This window comes from Arachis ipaensis, chromosome B2, assembly GCF_059453495.1.
Source record: "Arachis ipaensis isolate K30076 ecotype BB chromosome B2, ASM5945349v1, whole genome shotgun sequence".
In the NCBI taxonomy this organism is placed as follows: domain Eukaryota; kingdom Viridiplantae; phylum Streptophyta; class Magnoliopsida; order Fabales; family Fabaceae; genus Arachis; species Arachis ipaensis.
The window spans coordinates 118722288-118737927 of NC_142437.1; the positions used below are offsets into that span (position 1 = coordinate 118722288).

At 29.4% G+C, this 15640-nt stretch overlaps 1 protein-coding gene and 2 pseudogenes across 2 annotated transcripts; 1 reads left to right on the forward strand and 2 right to left on the reverse strand.

Moving 5' to 3' along the window:
• DAL1 (E3 Ubiquitin ligase family protein) lies at positions 1 to 4490 on the forward strand. Its single transcript, XM_088504014.1, has 11 exons — positions 1 to 585; positions 743 to 795; positions 1645 to 1763; positions 1877 to 1972; positions 2206 to 2343; positions 2448 to 2513; positions 3028 to 3140; positions 3215 to 3325; positions 3555 to 3598; positions 3684 to 3786; positions 3989 to 4490. Exons 1-11 carry the CDS (start codon positions 506 to 508, stop codon positions 4089 to 4091), a joined length of 1026 nt encoding a protein of 341 aa, XP_088360140.1. The 5' UTR covers positions 1 to 505; the 3' UTR covers positions 4092 to 4490.
• Positions 4491 to 5883: 1393 nt separating this feature from the next.
• On the reverse strand, positions 5884 to 7533 carry LOC107626044 (organic cation/carnitine transporter 3 pseudogene; annotated as a pseudogene).
• A 1444-nt stretch (positions 7534 to 8977) lies between these two features.
• LOC107626043 (organic cation/carnitine transporter 3 pseudogene) lies at positions 8978 to 10823 on the reverse strand (annotated as a pseudogene). The gene has a single exon (XR_015904942.1). The product of XR_015904942.1 is annotated as an organic cation/carnitine transporter 3 pseudogene (transcript).
• Positions 10824 to 15640: the final 4817 nt, after the last annotated feature.

A 15640-nucleotide genomic window follows, 5' to 3' on the forward strand; every position in this document is an offset into this window, starting at 1 on the left:
GTCTAGATCTATGTTTGGATTTAAGAGGATAAGAAAGAAAAATTAAGCAAAGCACAAAATCGTGGATGCATTGGCATCAGGAAAACCGTGCAACCAACCCCACACACGCACCATACCTCGTTTTCTTTCTCTTCACTTCCACTCATTGCATCAAATTCTCTTTTCCCTTTACTTTTTCTCAAGCACCCAAATTTTTGTTTTCAATTTCTTCCCCTTTTCTCTTTTGTGTAATCCAATAAAGTAAGAAACTTTCCCAAACACAAACCCACCACTGTGCCACCTTCGTTTTTTTGTTTTTCCCTTCACTTTCTCAGCTGCCCAAAAAAAAAAAAAACCTTTTTCTGTGATTTTCTCTACGACCGCCGCATTATTTCATCATTGCCATTCAGATAATTTTCTAATTTAATTTTCCGATTGGTTTGGTTCTGGAGTTTCTGCTAATGACTCTAGCCTTTTATCATAGCTAGAGTTTTTTTTTTTTTTTTTGAAAAAGTAGAAAGCTTCGATGACGATGATTCCATGGGGTGGAATCAGTTGCTGTTTGAGTGCAGCTGCTCTATACCTCCTTGGCAGAAGCAGTGGCAGGTAACTGATTTTCTCACTATTTGTGTTTTTTCCCCCTTAATTTCAATCCAAACTTAGACCTAAGCTATAAACATTTGTGCATTGGAATGATAATAAATGGCATTCTTATAACATATATATAGTTTTATTTTATTTTTTAATTTTAATTTTTTTGCAGGGATGCTGAGCTTCTTAAATCTGTAACAAGGGTCAATCAATTGAAGGAGCTGGGTATGTTTGCTTTTCCTTTTTGGACCCCTGACACTGAAAGTTCAATTCTTCTTATGTAGATATGCAAGTCTTTTAATTGCATTTATTTTTGTTGTTTTGAAGCATATGATATGAGTAACTGATATTCAAATTGTTGTGATGCAGAGATTGTTTGTTTCTTTGATTATTTTATAAAATAAATTGCGTATAAATATAATCATGCTTGATAAATGAAGTTTTGTGTTATATCAATGGCATTGTTTCAGATTTATTGTTGTCTTGTATTGCTATGCACCAGAGAGATTGTCACTGAAAATGGGTAAAAGAAAATACTGATCAGATTAATGATTAATCTCTGTTTCCACAGTGATAATGCTGGCTACTGAATTGAATAGTTTAATTCGGTATAAAATTGTTTTTGTTACTTGTGTCATCTTTCTTAACCTCGATTAGTTTTCCTAATTGTAGCTTCTACGGATTTTGGTTTTGCATATGGCTGGAAAGCAGTTGTTGCTGGCTAGATTGAACATTGGCCTTGTATGGCTTCTTTGTTCATCATCCATTTTCTTGTTGTGTTCACGCCATTTTTGCTGAGCTTTTTTGTTGCAACATGCAAATTTTTATTGTCACCATTTCAGTCATGACATTTTGTTGTATGCTTCAGACATTATCTATGATATTGGTGTCTGTGATATCACATTTATCATTAATTTACTCTTTACAATACTTGTTTCTTTTAGTAAGTTACCTGTAATGATACTTCTTATTAATGTAGAGTTGATGTGCATTTCTACTTGCTACTTCGTAATTAGTGATGCAATATGTGCTCTTGTGATTTGTGACCTTGCTTCGGATTTCTTCGCTTTCCAGCACAACTGTTAGATGCGGAAATCTTACCCTTGGTTGTTAGCATTTCTGGGAGAGTCAGCTCTGAAACCCCAATTCACTGTGAGTTCAGTGGTTTAAGAGGAGTAATAGTTGAAGAAACGGTAAGTAGACACAATATTGTGAAGCATCATTGATTACTTTTCTATAGGAATTTTCCTTTCTCATTCAGCCCTTTGCGATTAACATGGAACCCATTTTGCAATTTTCATTTTAGGCAGAGCAACATTTTCTTAAACACAATGATGCTGGTTCATGGATACAAGATTCTGCTTTAATGCTATCCATGAGTAAAGAAGTTCCTTGGTATCTGGTGAGCAGTTTTCTCTGTTCCTCTAGTGTATTTTGATTTATTTCTTCCTTTATGTATTATATAACTATTAGTACCGGCTATTGAGTTCTCTCTTCTCTTCTCTTCTCTTCTCTTCTTCCCTCAATGCCCAATGGCCAAAGTGGTGATAACTATGAAATGAAAGAAAAAAGTTAGAATGTTTGTGTTCACTTGAAGCAAGTATTTATATACTTCCCTTCATTTTCATGTATTAGGATGATGGAAGTGACCGTGTGCATGTGGTAGGAGCCCGTGGTGCCACAGGATTTGTATTACCTGTTGCAAGTGAGGCGTTTGAAGAGTCCGGTAGGTCACTTGTACGTGGTACATTGGATTATCTCCAAGGTCTCAAGGTATGTCTTTGTTCATCCATCAAATCCCTTTTGTGCCCCTTTCTCTCAAAAGTATTTGAAATTGGAACAAAAGTGAAACACTGAGATACCCTTTTTCTACTCAGATGCTTGGGGTCAAGAGAATCGAACGGGTACTTCCAGTTGGGACTTCATTGACTGTCGTTGGTGAGGTAATCCAATTAATTTCAATAGTATGGCTATTTACCTCAGAAGAGTCTTCTATGTTAGTTTATCATTATAACTAGGATTAGTAGTGTTACAGAGTAGATGGGAATTGTCACAACTTATAACAGGAGTAACTTCGTCTGCTATTTTCTGGAGCAATCATTTAATAAGCATGTTCTTATTTGATATAGATTGATGACCTGAATATTTATAGTGTGACACCGTGAATTGAAGTGAGATCAACATGTTTTAAGTTATCAAACTCAGACCTTAGTTAGTCATTGTTGTATAAAAATATATGCTCCAAGGGAAAAAGGGGTTGTAAATTGTTTTGTTATTTGAGATGTTTCTTTCTGTGTTCAATTTATCATCTCTCATGGCATTTTTGTTTCCATTAAAAACTGATCTGATGCTTGAGTTGGATCCTTATTTACTAATGCCATGCTTATTGTTACTTGGTGTTCCTCCCTATAGTTCTTACATTTTATTGCTCACTTAATTTGTAAACTGTATGATCAGGCTGCTAAAGATGACATTGGGACTATTCGAATTCAGCGACCCCACAAAGGGCCATTTTATGTCTCTCCCAAAACACTTGATCAGCTTATCGCAAATCTGGGGAAATGGGCAAGGTTGCTTTACATATTTCTACATCCTTATTGTGTCTTTTTTTTATAGCAGACATTGACTAGAATTTTGTTATTAGATGGTATAAATATGCGTCTATGGGCTTGACACTATTTGGTGCTTACCTAATAGCTAAGCATGCTATTCGGTTTATCTTGGAAAGACGGCGTCGTTGTGAACTGCAAAAAAGGTACACATCACTGGTGATTCTTCTCATTAATAGTGAAAAACTGAATACCATGAATGAAAGGTTCGTGAATTAGGAAGAGTTATTACAGAGTTATTGCAATGAGCAAGTGTTCATTCTTGAAGTGTGCCCTATGTAGAATTACACACCAATCTTTGGTCAACATTCCCATGCATCTCTATGTCCTATTCTTAATTAGGTGAATTAACATACTAAATTCCTGTCTATGAAGGGTTCTCGCGGCCGCTGCTAAGAGACAAGGACAAGATAATGAAGGTAAATTACTACGATTCTCTGATATACATGTTTCGAGATGGCTGTTTTCAATTGGTTATGATGAACATGTGATTTGTTTTCTTAGGTGAAAAAGCTGACACCTCACCAGACGGCATGAAAAGGGACCGTTCAATGCCAGACTTGTGTGTAATATGCCTGGAGCACGAATATAATGCTGTTTTCGTACCGTAAGCCCTTGATACTATCTTATTTGTTGCTTGATGTGTTGTGTCTACAAACTAACATATGAAGCAGTAGCACTGAGAATGACAAACGTCTTTTAATTCTGAGGGGGGAAAAGAAAAGGCCTTTTCTAAGCCTATAAAATTGAATTTTCTAGTTAGTTTGATATTCTAATCAATTTCCCTAATTTTTGTGGTAAAATGTCAGATGTGGGCATATGTGCTGCTGTACTACCTGTTCTTCACACTTAACCAATTGTCCTCTTTGCCGGCGGCGGATCGAACAAGTAGTGAAGACTTTTCGTCATTGAGTGTTGAGTATATACACGGCAGCGCCGAACTGAATAATGCAACCCGGATCATGGAATCTTGCAACAACCCTGTTATTGTTGAGCTTAGGACTATATGAAACTTTTTGCACCTTTTTCACGAGTCTTTTTCACAGTATTGCTTTGCCCAGGAGCAATTCTGAAACAAAACTGCCCTGAATGAAATATGGAGATGGTGATTTGCTGATTGATGCTTTATGCATCCAAAAATGTACATATCTATCGTCATCAGATGAAGAAAAAGGGTTGTAACTTGTATGTTTACTGCAATATATTGTATATTGCTGTTGATGTTTTCTACTTTGGTTACTACTAACATGTATGATATATTCTCGTGAGACATATAATAATGTTTACATATATGTACTTGATATAGGTTCATCATCTTTTTGCATAATTGTCAGTATCAAACAAGTGATCGAACCGATTAGATTATTGAATCGATTGATTCGGTCCTATATAAATAAAATATATAAAATAGTGAAAAATTTAAATCTAAAATTTAAAATATATATTTTTACTAACATTTTAAAAATAATCAAGTCATTCTAAAACAATATGAAATAGGAATATTAAATATTTTATTATTTTTATTATATCATAAGTTATTTTAATTTATTTTTATATTAAAATAATTATTATTTTCAATAATTTTATTAATTAGTTTATATTTATATAATATATATTATTATATACTACAAATATTTATTAAAAAAATAATATTAATAGATATATATAAAAAAAATGAGTGAGTATATAATTAAAATTAAAATAAATTAAATAAAAATAAATTATTTGAAGAAATATATCTTTATGTATTATAATTTGGATATATGTTAACAAGAAAAATGACCGTTTGATGGCTGTTCATGCATGCCTCTCTCTTTAAGTAGTGCGGTTCGAACCCTATTTCAAGACTAAGCAGTTCAAGGATTGTCAACATAATTTATTTTTAAGAAATTCCTTATCATGACATGGAAATTTTTAAAAGATAAAAACTGTAATAAAAAATGGGGTCTTATGTCTAAATTGTGTCTCAACATAAATGACATATATGTAGTAACACATATCAAAATATCTATATCTTAACAAACAAATAGTAAATATATAGTTATATACCATTTTATTTATATCTCTAATAAATATGGAGCTTGTACAAAATGGCCAACCTCAATAAAGTAAATACTAAATAAATTACTATTCCACTTATGAAAGACTTTTACCACGTTTTTCACGAGTGTTTTGGACTTCCATTTAAAGTTTACGAAAATGCAATGTAAGATAATATAAATATAAATGTTTTTTATTTATTTTTAGTATTTTTTTATAATTTTAGTTAAAAAAAGTAGAAAATAAAATTTTATAATGCTTGTCTTGCCAGTTGCCATTTTTGTAATTTTTTTTACCTATGCCAGTATGTCAAAAAATTAATCGGTTGCGAATTGGTTTTTTGTGTTGCCACTATTTAAGTATATAATCAAAAATTTAGTAAATTGGATTTGTATTTAAAGTATTCACTCACACTTAGCTTTAACATAATATAGAATACAATATATATATATATATATATATATATATATATATACCAAACACAGAAAAGGACAACACCGAAAATCATGTAGCAAAACTCCTCCAGTGAAAGCTCATGGATTCAACAGGTATACTCTTGAAAGCACAGCTCAACGCTTAGTTGATAATTAATATAATATACAACACGAGATAATTAAAGAAACTAAAAAAAACACTTTCTTGAACAGTCGTACACTTGCTTTCCTACTTTTCATATAAGGGTAGAAGTTGAAAAACTTAACGAAGGAGGTAGCATGCAAGATAACATTAATTACAATCATTTGATGAAGGATTCAACTACTTCTTGTTTGCTTTCTTCTTCATGAATAGTGTCACAAAATGCTTTGCCCTTTGTCTCTGGCAAACACACTGAAAACAAGCCACTACACCCAATTGCCAAACCAAAAACACCATAACATAGAAACTTGTTCCCTCTACCAATTGCCACCAACATTGGACACAGTGTTCCACCCAACACACCAGCTTGTCTCACCAATGACAATGCTGAGTTCCTCACACAAGTTGGGAACAACTCTGTCCCATAAATCACTAACACATCATAAGCAGTGCAAGCACAAATGAATGACACCAACTCAAACACAATTTGAACCCCCACAACTTCAATTGTTGATACAACACTTGAGATCCCACTAAGTGTTGTGAGAATTAGTATCACACTTCTCCTGTTGAACTTGTCAATTAGCATGAATGCTAGAAAAGCAGATGGAATTTCAGACAATGCATTAAACGTGACACTTAAATAAATGTTGAATGACAATAATTCAAGACCTAATGGCATGCCAAAGTACACCAACCCAATCCCTAAACCCATTGCAATAATCACCACTAGTCTTCTTGATGACCATTTCTTTTGCAACAAGATCTTGAGTGAAGAATACAAACCAAAATTGTTGAAATTTTCTTCCTTTTGAGGCATGATTGCTGAGATAGCTTCGTCGAAGTAACTAACATTACTCAACGATGTGATGCTTTTCAACGCATCAATGGCTTCTTCTTTCTTCCCTCTAACAATAAGCCACCTCGGTGATTCGCAAACGAGCGGACGGATCAGTATGGAGTATATGATGGCTGGAATGGAAGTGAACAGATACAGATTCCGCCATGAAAATCCTCTGTTCATGTAAGCCATTGCTGGTAGAGTTAAGAATCCGAGACTGAACAAGAAGAAGCCGAAGATACCGACTTGGCCGCGCCATTTTCTTGAAACGAGCTCGGAAGCGAGCACGATTGCGGCGGTTCCGATGTTGACGCGGCCGAATCCGCAGAGGAATTTGAGGATGGAATAAATCCAAATATTGGCGGAGAAGGAAGCGAGAAAGGAGGAAAGAGACATCAAGAGACAAGAGAAGAAGAGCATCTTCTTGCGGCCGAGCCAGGAGTCGGCGAGAGTGGCCAAAACAAGGCCGCCGATTAAGCTTCCGACGAAGAACATGGATGCCGGAAGGCCGGTAATGAATGATCCGACGCATTCCAAGTCCCATTCGGAGATTATGGAAGTCTTAATTGGTTCGTCCCAAGACCATGTGTCGTTGGGGAGGTTGCACATGGTGGCGCTTTTGGTAGTACTCGATTCGCAGCCGTCTTGGTTGGTGGTGCAATGCCAAGACGGTTGCGCATCGGTGAAGATGGTGATGAAAGTTTGTTGGCCGTCGAAGAACCAAGCAAATGAGACTAAAACAACTTGGAAGAGTTGCGTCCAATTGAGTTCTCCGATGCATTCTTCAACTACTGAGTTGATTGAGGTGATTTGTTCATCGTCTTCATCATCTTGAAGTTGGATGAATGAGAGTGAACTTGATGAGTAAGAGAGAAGAAAAGGAGTTGAACCAACCATATTGCAACCGTGATTTCTATGGAAGAATCAATTAAGCATATATATCATATAGTGTATAGAATTTGAAACGGTAATGCCAGGAAAAAAATTCTGAACTTATCTTATTTAGTATTAGTTGATTTTTTTTTTATATCAAACATTTTTAAATTCTGTCAAGTTATAATAGACATGATTTTAACATGTTTGATTAAAGTATTATTTAATAATTTATAATTAAATATAAATTTTATTTTTAAGAATAAATTCTTTTAATATGGGATTTTTGAATGTGATTTTTTATTATACAATATTTTTTTTTATATTTGTTTCTACTTAAAGAATTTAATTTATAGTGACATATTTCACTTTATGATATTAATTGGGAGTAAAGATAAAAAAAATAGTAATTTCCATACAATTCACATGAAATATGATGCATCAATACATTTATTTATCATTTTCTTTAGTTTTTAGAAAATATTTTATTTATATTTTAAAAAAATAATAAATAAATGTATTGATGTATCAATGGTTGATTTTATGCTTCTAGAACTTGTACTTGTTCTCCAGATTATCGATTTTGTTCTTGTACTGTTGTTATGTAGGACATTTTGTTAATTATTTAATTTTGACCTCACTGTGGAACTAAATTGATGCTAAATGAAACTTTTTTGGATTCAAATAGAACACTTTAAACCTTAAGGACCAAAACAGAATTACGTCTAAACCTTAAGGACCAAAACAGAATTACGCCTAAACCTATGGACCAATTTAGTACTTTACCCTTAAAAATATAATTAGAAAGTATTGAAATTGAAAAATAAATTGCAATAGTAATTTACAAAATGAAAAGAGATTTGTATATATATTCATGAAGGTTAGTTTTAAATTATTAGTTGTCATGTAGCTAGTGGCGCGTCATTAAGTCTAATCAATTATGTAAGATTTGATTAATTTGACATGTAACCTACTACTCTACTATAGATATTAATTTCCAAGTAGTTGAATGATAATTATAAAATTGAGATGAAACATAACCAAAAATCATAAATAGATTAGATGTTATATATAATACATAAAAACAAGAGCAGCTATCTAGGACTATAAATTGATGAGCAAATATCATAACTAGATTATTAACGATGATTAGGGATAATATTAACATAACATGGGGTTTTACTTTGAAGTTATTATGTAATAAAAAAGAAAGAAAGAAAATATCGGATGCAGAATTATTGTTGATCAATAAGCTAGTGTAAGAAAAAATAGATTAAAAAAAATATTTTGTATGTTTATAACCAATTTTTTCTTAATTTTTTAATTTCCTTACTCTAGAACCTTGTGTATGTGATAAATAATTATGTGAAGTAATACAATTTTATTTTTATTTTATTTTTTTTGCATAAAAAAGCATAAATTAAAATTGTAAAACAGAAAAGAAAATTACATCGCATCAATTACCATATTACTACAATGAATCCAACCACAATTTATTAAGTCTCACTATATCTAACTAAGCTCTTACATACATAAATAATATATAGTTAGATAGATATATATATACATGATGAAAATAACATTATTTCTTAATAATAACATAATAACAAACCTCATTAATTATTACATAATTATTGCTTTAACAACAATTTTATACTTCTCCTATTTGCTTTCTTCTTCTTCATCCATGGTATCACAAAATGCTTTGTCCTTTGTCTCTGGCAAACACAAACCAAACAAGCCAAGAAACCCTATTGCCAACCCTAAAATCCCATAACATAGAAACTTATTATTATGCTCTCTACCAGCTCCTACTAACATTGGACTAATTGTACCACCCAATGCCACAGCTTGTCTCAACAAAGATAATGCACAATTTCTCACACAAGTTGGGAACAACTCACTCCCAAATATTATAAGAACATTATAAGCAGTGTAAGCACAAAAGAAAGACACCAATTCAAACACAAGTTGCAACGAAATTGTAAAATTCGTCACTTCAATGCTAGCCAAAACACTTGAAATCCCACTTAGTGTAGTGAGAAATAGTAGCATGCTTTTCCTATTGAACTTGTGTATGAATATGAAAGTGAGGATTGTAGATGGTATCTCTAACAATGCATTAAATGTGACACTTAAATAAAGATTGAATGATAACATTCCAACTCCTAGTGGCATACCATAATAGACTAATCCAATTCCTAAACCCATGGCTATAATCACCATTATCCTTCTAGAAGACCATCTATTTTGCATTAAGATCTTGAAAGTTGAGTATAGATCAACTTTCATAGTTTCTTCCTTAAGGGGCATGATGTTGGAGATAGCCAAATCCAAGTAATCACTTTGAGTAGTGAGTGATAATGATGTGATACTTTTCAATACTTTAATAGCTTCTTCTTTCCTTCCTCTAATGAGAAGCCATCTTGGAGACTCATGAAGAAATAAATAGACTAATATGCAATATAAAATGCCCGGAAGAGAAGTAACTATATATAAATTTCTCCATGAAGAACCTTTATTTAAGTAAGCTATTGGTGGCAAGGTTAAGAACCCTAAAGTACACACTAGAAAACCAAAGACACCTACCTGACCGCGCCATCTTTTGGAGACTAATTCGGAGGCAAGAACAAGTGTGGTGGTTCCAAGGGTGGAACGGCCAAATCCGCATACGAATTTGAGTGCGGAATAGATCCAAATATTTGTAGAGAAGGAAGCAAGGAAGGAAGAGAAGGACATTAGAAGACATGAGTAGAATATCATGTTCTTGCGACCGAGCGAGGCGTCGGCTAGAGTGGCCAAAACAATGCCTCCAATTAAGCAACCGGTGAAAAACATGGAAGCCGGAAGTCCTGTAATGATCGTATTTACACATTCTAGACTCCATTCTGATATTATAGAGACTTGTTTAGATTCGTCCCATGCCCATAAATCCTTTGAGAGCTCGCAAATGCTAGCTCTCTTGGTAGACATGGTAGTCGATTCGCAAGAGTTGTTACTTGCGAATCGACTACCAGTCTGGTTGGCGCAATGCCAAGACGGTTGTGCATCGGTGAAGATGGTGATGAATGTTTGTTGGCCATCAAAGAACCAAGCAAAGGAGACTAGAAAGACTTGAAGGAGTTGAGTCCAATTGAGTTCTCCAATGCACTCTTCAACTATGGAGCTAATTGTAGAGATTTGTTCATCATCTTGATGAGGTTGTTGTGCAAATGAGTTAGATGAATTAGGCTGGGAAAGAAGTTGGGTTGATGAATCAACCATAATTACAATCACTCTATGTTTCTTGTTTGTATACTAGCTAATAATTAATTAGTTGTGTGCAGCAACCATAGCTCGTATCATATAAGCCAAAAGCTTAGGAACTATTCATCTATTATTGAAAAAGGAACTTTAATTTTACACCACATTTTCTATATCTTGATGATAATGTGTCTAAAAATATCAACATTAATGTTTGTAATATCGTCAATCAATCAGCAATCATATTTAAAAGGAGGCCACTCAGATAAACACGCCTAAAACGTCTTTTTTTAAAGATGTCTTTATGTTGTGTTTTAATTGGTTTTGGTATAATTTATTCGGTGTTCCTCATCACATATTATTAAATTCCTCAAAAGATTTTCTTTCCAAAAATAATAAAAAACATTTAATTTGGACTAAAACAAAAAAGGTAATAGATTAACTATTAGATTTTTTTTTAAAGATTATTTACATAAAAAAATATATTACATTCATCAATATATATATATATATATATAAATATATAAGCTCTTAAAAAATTTTATAAATAAAAAAATAATTAATTTTTATTCGTATAATATATAAAATAATTACTATATTATTATTATATTATAGATTAAAATTTACTAATTTAAATTTTGTTTTTATTTTTAATATAAGCATTAGAAATAAATAATTTTTTTATAACAAGATATATTGTAATAAAATATATATAATATTAATTAGTTTTTAAAAAATTCTGAAAAGATGGTTTTTTCTAATAAAGTGTTATTAAAAAATTAACATTATAAAAACTAATTTCAACCAATATGATATAATATGATATAATAGGTTATTATAAATTTTTATTGAGTTTAAATTTTAAATAATTTTTAATTAAATTTCGAATATTTTTATTTTAAAAAGTTAGAATATTTTAACATCATTTTTTTCGTATCTTTTTAATTGAGTCTTTGATTTTTTAAATTATAAACCTTATTTATAATTAAGAGTAATGTTTTAACACCACCAATTAGTCACACATATAAAAATACAAGAACAATTCTATTGTCATAATTATAATCTAACTTTATAAGCAATACAATACAATGAAACTATATATAAGTAATATAACTAAATTTTATCTACATCTATAGTCACATTTCATAAATAATATAATTAAATTATATTTATGTTTATAATTAAAATATGAATAAAAATACAAAAAAGTATCAGGATGGTTAATTTTTTTCATTCATAATTTTTTATTATTTTTGTTGTGAAAAATTTAATTATTTTAATAATTAATTATTTTTTAAAAAAAGATAATTGAATAACACAAAAAAGTCTTATTAAGAGTAATTTATTTATATATGATTAAAAAATAATTGAATAATTATATACGGTAAAAAATTAATATTATTAAAAAATAAAAATAAAATTTATTTTAAAATTAAAAATAAAGTTTATTTAAAAATAAAATTAAAAATCATGGTTTTTTTTCTTTTTTCCAAAATTTATCTACGAGTAATTCTATAAATATTTTATGATGAATAAAAATATTAAACTCATACTAAAATTTATTCTAATAAAATTTATTTTTATTCTACTAAATATTAAATAAATTATTGAAAAGAATTTTGTTTCCTCCATTAGAGAAGAATGATAAACTTCCATACTTCTATTATGTTATGGCAATAATTTGGCCTGTTATTTTTTAATGTACATAATAATAATAATAATAATAATAATAATAATAATAATAATAATAATAATAAACAAGTATATCACAGTAAAAAAGAAAGCACGTCACCAAATAATTTATCATCCGAATTATATATGAATCAAATTGATAATATGAGAGCTAACACTACAAAAATCGACAACAAAGTTAGAGACTTACAAAACCTTTCTTAAGATCATAGAAAAAAAAAACGTTTATATTTGTGTGATATACAAAGCAATTATCATATTATTATTATTATTATTATTATTATTATTATTATTATTATTATTATTATTATATTATATATATATATATATATATATATATATATATATATATATATATATATATATATATGAGCAAAAAAAGTCCAACTGTATATTTTAAAGTAAAATTTTTTTTAATATTTGATTAAATGTTCTTGTATTTAGTACTTTTTTTTTTGCACTTCCTCTTAGTTAAAAATATAATCATTATAATTTTTTAGTTATTATTGTTAGGAGTGTTTACAGATGGGATATGGCTAAAATTTCTATCCAATCCGCACTAAACTCATTAGATCAAATTCGATATTCGCACTTTTTATGTTTGGATCAGATATCAAATATATCCATAAAATAAAAAATATAAAAAAATTTTATTTTTATAAAAAAAAGTCAATAATTTTTTTGTTTACGTTTTTAAACATATTTACTTCTATCTGATTAGAGTGTGGATCCGATTCGATCCAATCCGATCATCTTACAGATCAGATCATATTCTCAAATTACAGATCAGATACGGATAAATACTGTGGATTTATATGGATATGATCTAATCTATGAACACCCCTAACTATTACTATAGGTTCATTGTTGCAAAAGAATGTTTCTTTTATTATAAACTATTATTAGATTTTAATTACCATTAAAACAACTGAATGGTCAACTTAATTACCATTATTATATCCATAGTTGTAAAAACCGAACTGGATCGGTTGGTTTGACCAGAAAATTAGTGAACCGGATTAGAACTGGATTATAGTCCAGTTTGGTTTACTCTTTGGACCGTTTAAGGAATAAAATCGGTGTGAACTGGTAAGAACCGGTGCAAACCGGTCTAACCAAACTGGTTTGCTTGAAAAATTTTTTAAAATGTCTCCACAAGGTCTGGAACCAAGAACCTTGGAGCAAAAGTAACCTCTACTTGCCACTTAGCCATTGCACTTCTAAGTACTATATTTGACAAATACTAATTATATAGTATACATAAATATCTAATTTAATTTAATTTTTGTTTTTTCTATTTTTAAAATTAATTATATTTTAATTATATACCATTATTAATATAAATATATATTTCACTAAAAATATATTAATTTACTTGATCTATTTTATTGCTAGTATTGTGATTAAGGTTATTTGTTTTGATGTTAGTGTTAAAATCTACTGATATTATAGTTAGATGATAGGCTTTGTGAATTAATTATTTTTTTATTGTGTCAAAATAAGATACTATTGTAGTATTAAAATTTTATGGTTTTTTTATATTAGTTATTTTTAGAAGTTGAGACTTGATTCTTCATAAAATGTTAGTGAAGATATGCATTTCAAATTTTAATTTTAAGTTTTTAACTATTTTATATTTTATATTTACGTGAGACCAGTTTTATCGGTTCAACCAGTGATTTATTAGTTGAACCAATAAACCAGTGAACCAGTAGCTTGATCGGTTCGATCACTGGTTCAGTTCTAACAATTATATTTCAATCTAATTTCAAAAATTTTGATTTACTCAATTTAATAGTTATGACTCACAATTGGTTCCTAATCAAGCAACAACAAATTATGTCTCCCAATTGGTTCCTAATCAGTTCTAACAATTATGTCTCCCAACTTAATAGTTATGACTCACATTGGTTCCTAATCTTATTTTTGTCACTGTCTCACAAAATCATTAACGACATGCTGAAATGGACTAACGACTGCTACATTATACATTCTAGCGACTATTTGATGCGACAATTGAAATTTTTTTACCTTATTTTTTATTTTCAACTAAACACTTAAAACCCTAATATGAGTCACGGATACCTAAGTTAAAAAATCAAACTAAGTAAATTGAAACATTAAAAATCAGATTAAAGCTCGAATATAACTTCAAAACAGAACTTTAACTTATGTAGTGATTAATTTAAATGAAAATCAAATAAATCAAAATTCAACATAATTTTTATCAATGTTTTTAAATTCGAAATTTCTATACCAAAATTAACTAGGATTTTTCTTTAAATTAAAAATTTAATGAAATAGTGACTTTAATTATCTTAACCAATATCCTAATTAATTTCTTTTATGTCTTAAAAAAAACCGTATATGAGAAGAAAATAATTAATTTGTCTACTTTAATAAATAGTTATTTTACTAAAATGAGAAACTATTTTTTTAAAATTTTTAAGAACTAATTAATATTATATATATTTTGTTACACTACATTTAATTATAAAAATTTTATTTATTTCTAATACTTATATTAAAAATAAAAAAAATTAAATTAGTGAATCTTAATCTATAATATAATAATAATATAGTAATTATTTTATACATTGTACGAATATAAATTAATTATTTTTTTATTTATAAAAATTTTTAAACGCTTGAGCTTGTTATATATATATATATATATATATATATTTATATATTTATATATATATATATTGATGAATGTGATATATTTTTTTATGTAAATAATCTTTAAAAAAAAAATCTAATAGTTAATCTATTACCTTTTTTGTTTTAGTCCAAATTAAATGTTTTTTATTGTTTTTGGAAAGAAAATCTTTTGAGAAATTTAATAATATGTGATGAGGAACACCGAATAAATTATACCAAAACCAATTAAAACACAACATAAAGACATCTTTAAAAAAAGACGTTTTAGGCGTGTTTATCTGAGTGGCCTCCTATTTAAAATTGATATTGAAAGACTAACACTCAATATTGTATTTAGTAATTAGAGACTAAAATTAAAATTTTAATCTCAAAACATAAAATTTTAGTCCCATTACTTTTAAAAAGTGGAAATAGAAAAAATTGAATTTTCTAAAACTAAAGACTAAATCAATCATATTTTGTTCAAAATTAAAATTAAAAGACTAAGACTCAATATTATATTTAGTAATTAGAAACTAAAATTAAAATTTTA

Excerpts from the sequence above, each read along its gene's own strand:
- DAL1 (XM_088504014.1), top strand. The coding sequence starts at position 506 with ATGACGATGATTCCATGGGGTGGAATCAGTTGCTGTTTGAGTGCAGCT. Across the intron at positions 586-742 it reads CTTGGCAGAAGCAGTGGCAG|GGATGCTGAGCTTCTTAAAT; the intron begins GTAACTGATTTT and ends ATTTTTTTGCAG. Across the intron at positions 3,599-3,683 it reads ACAAGGACAAGATAATGAAG|GTGAAAAAGCTGACACCTCA; the intron begins GTAAATTACTAC and ends TTGTTTTCTTAG.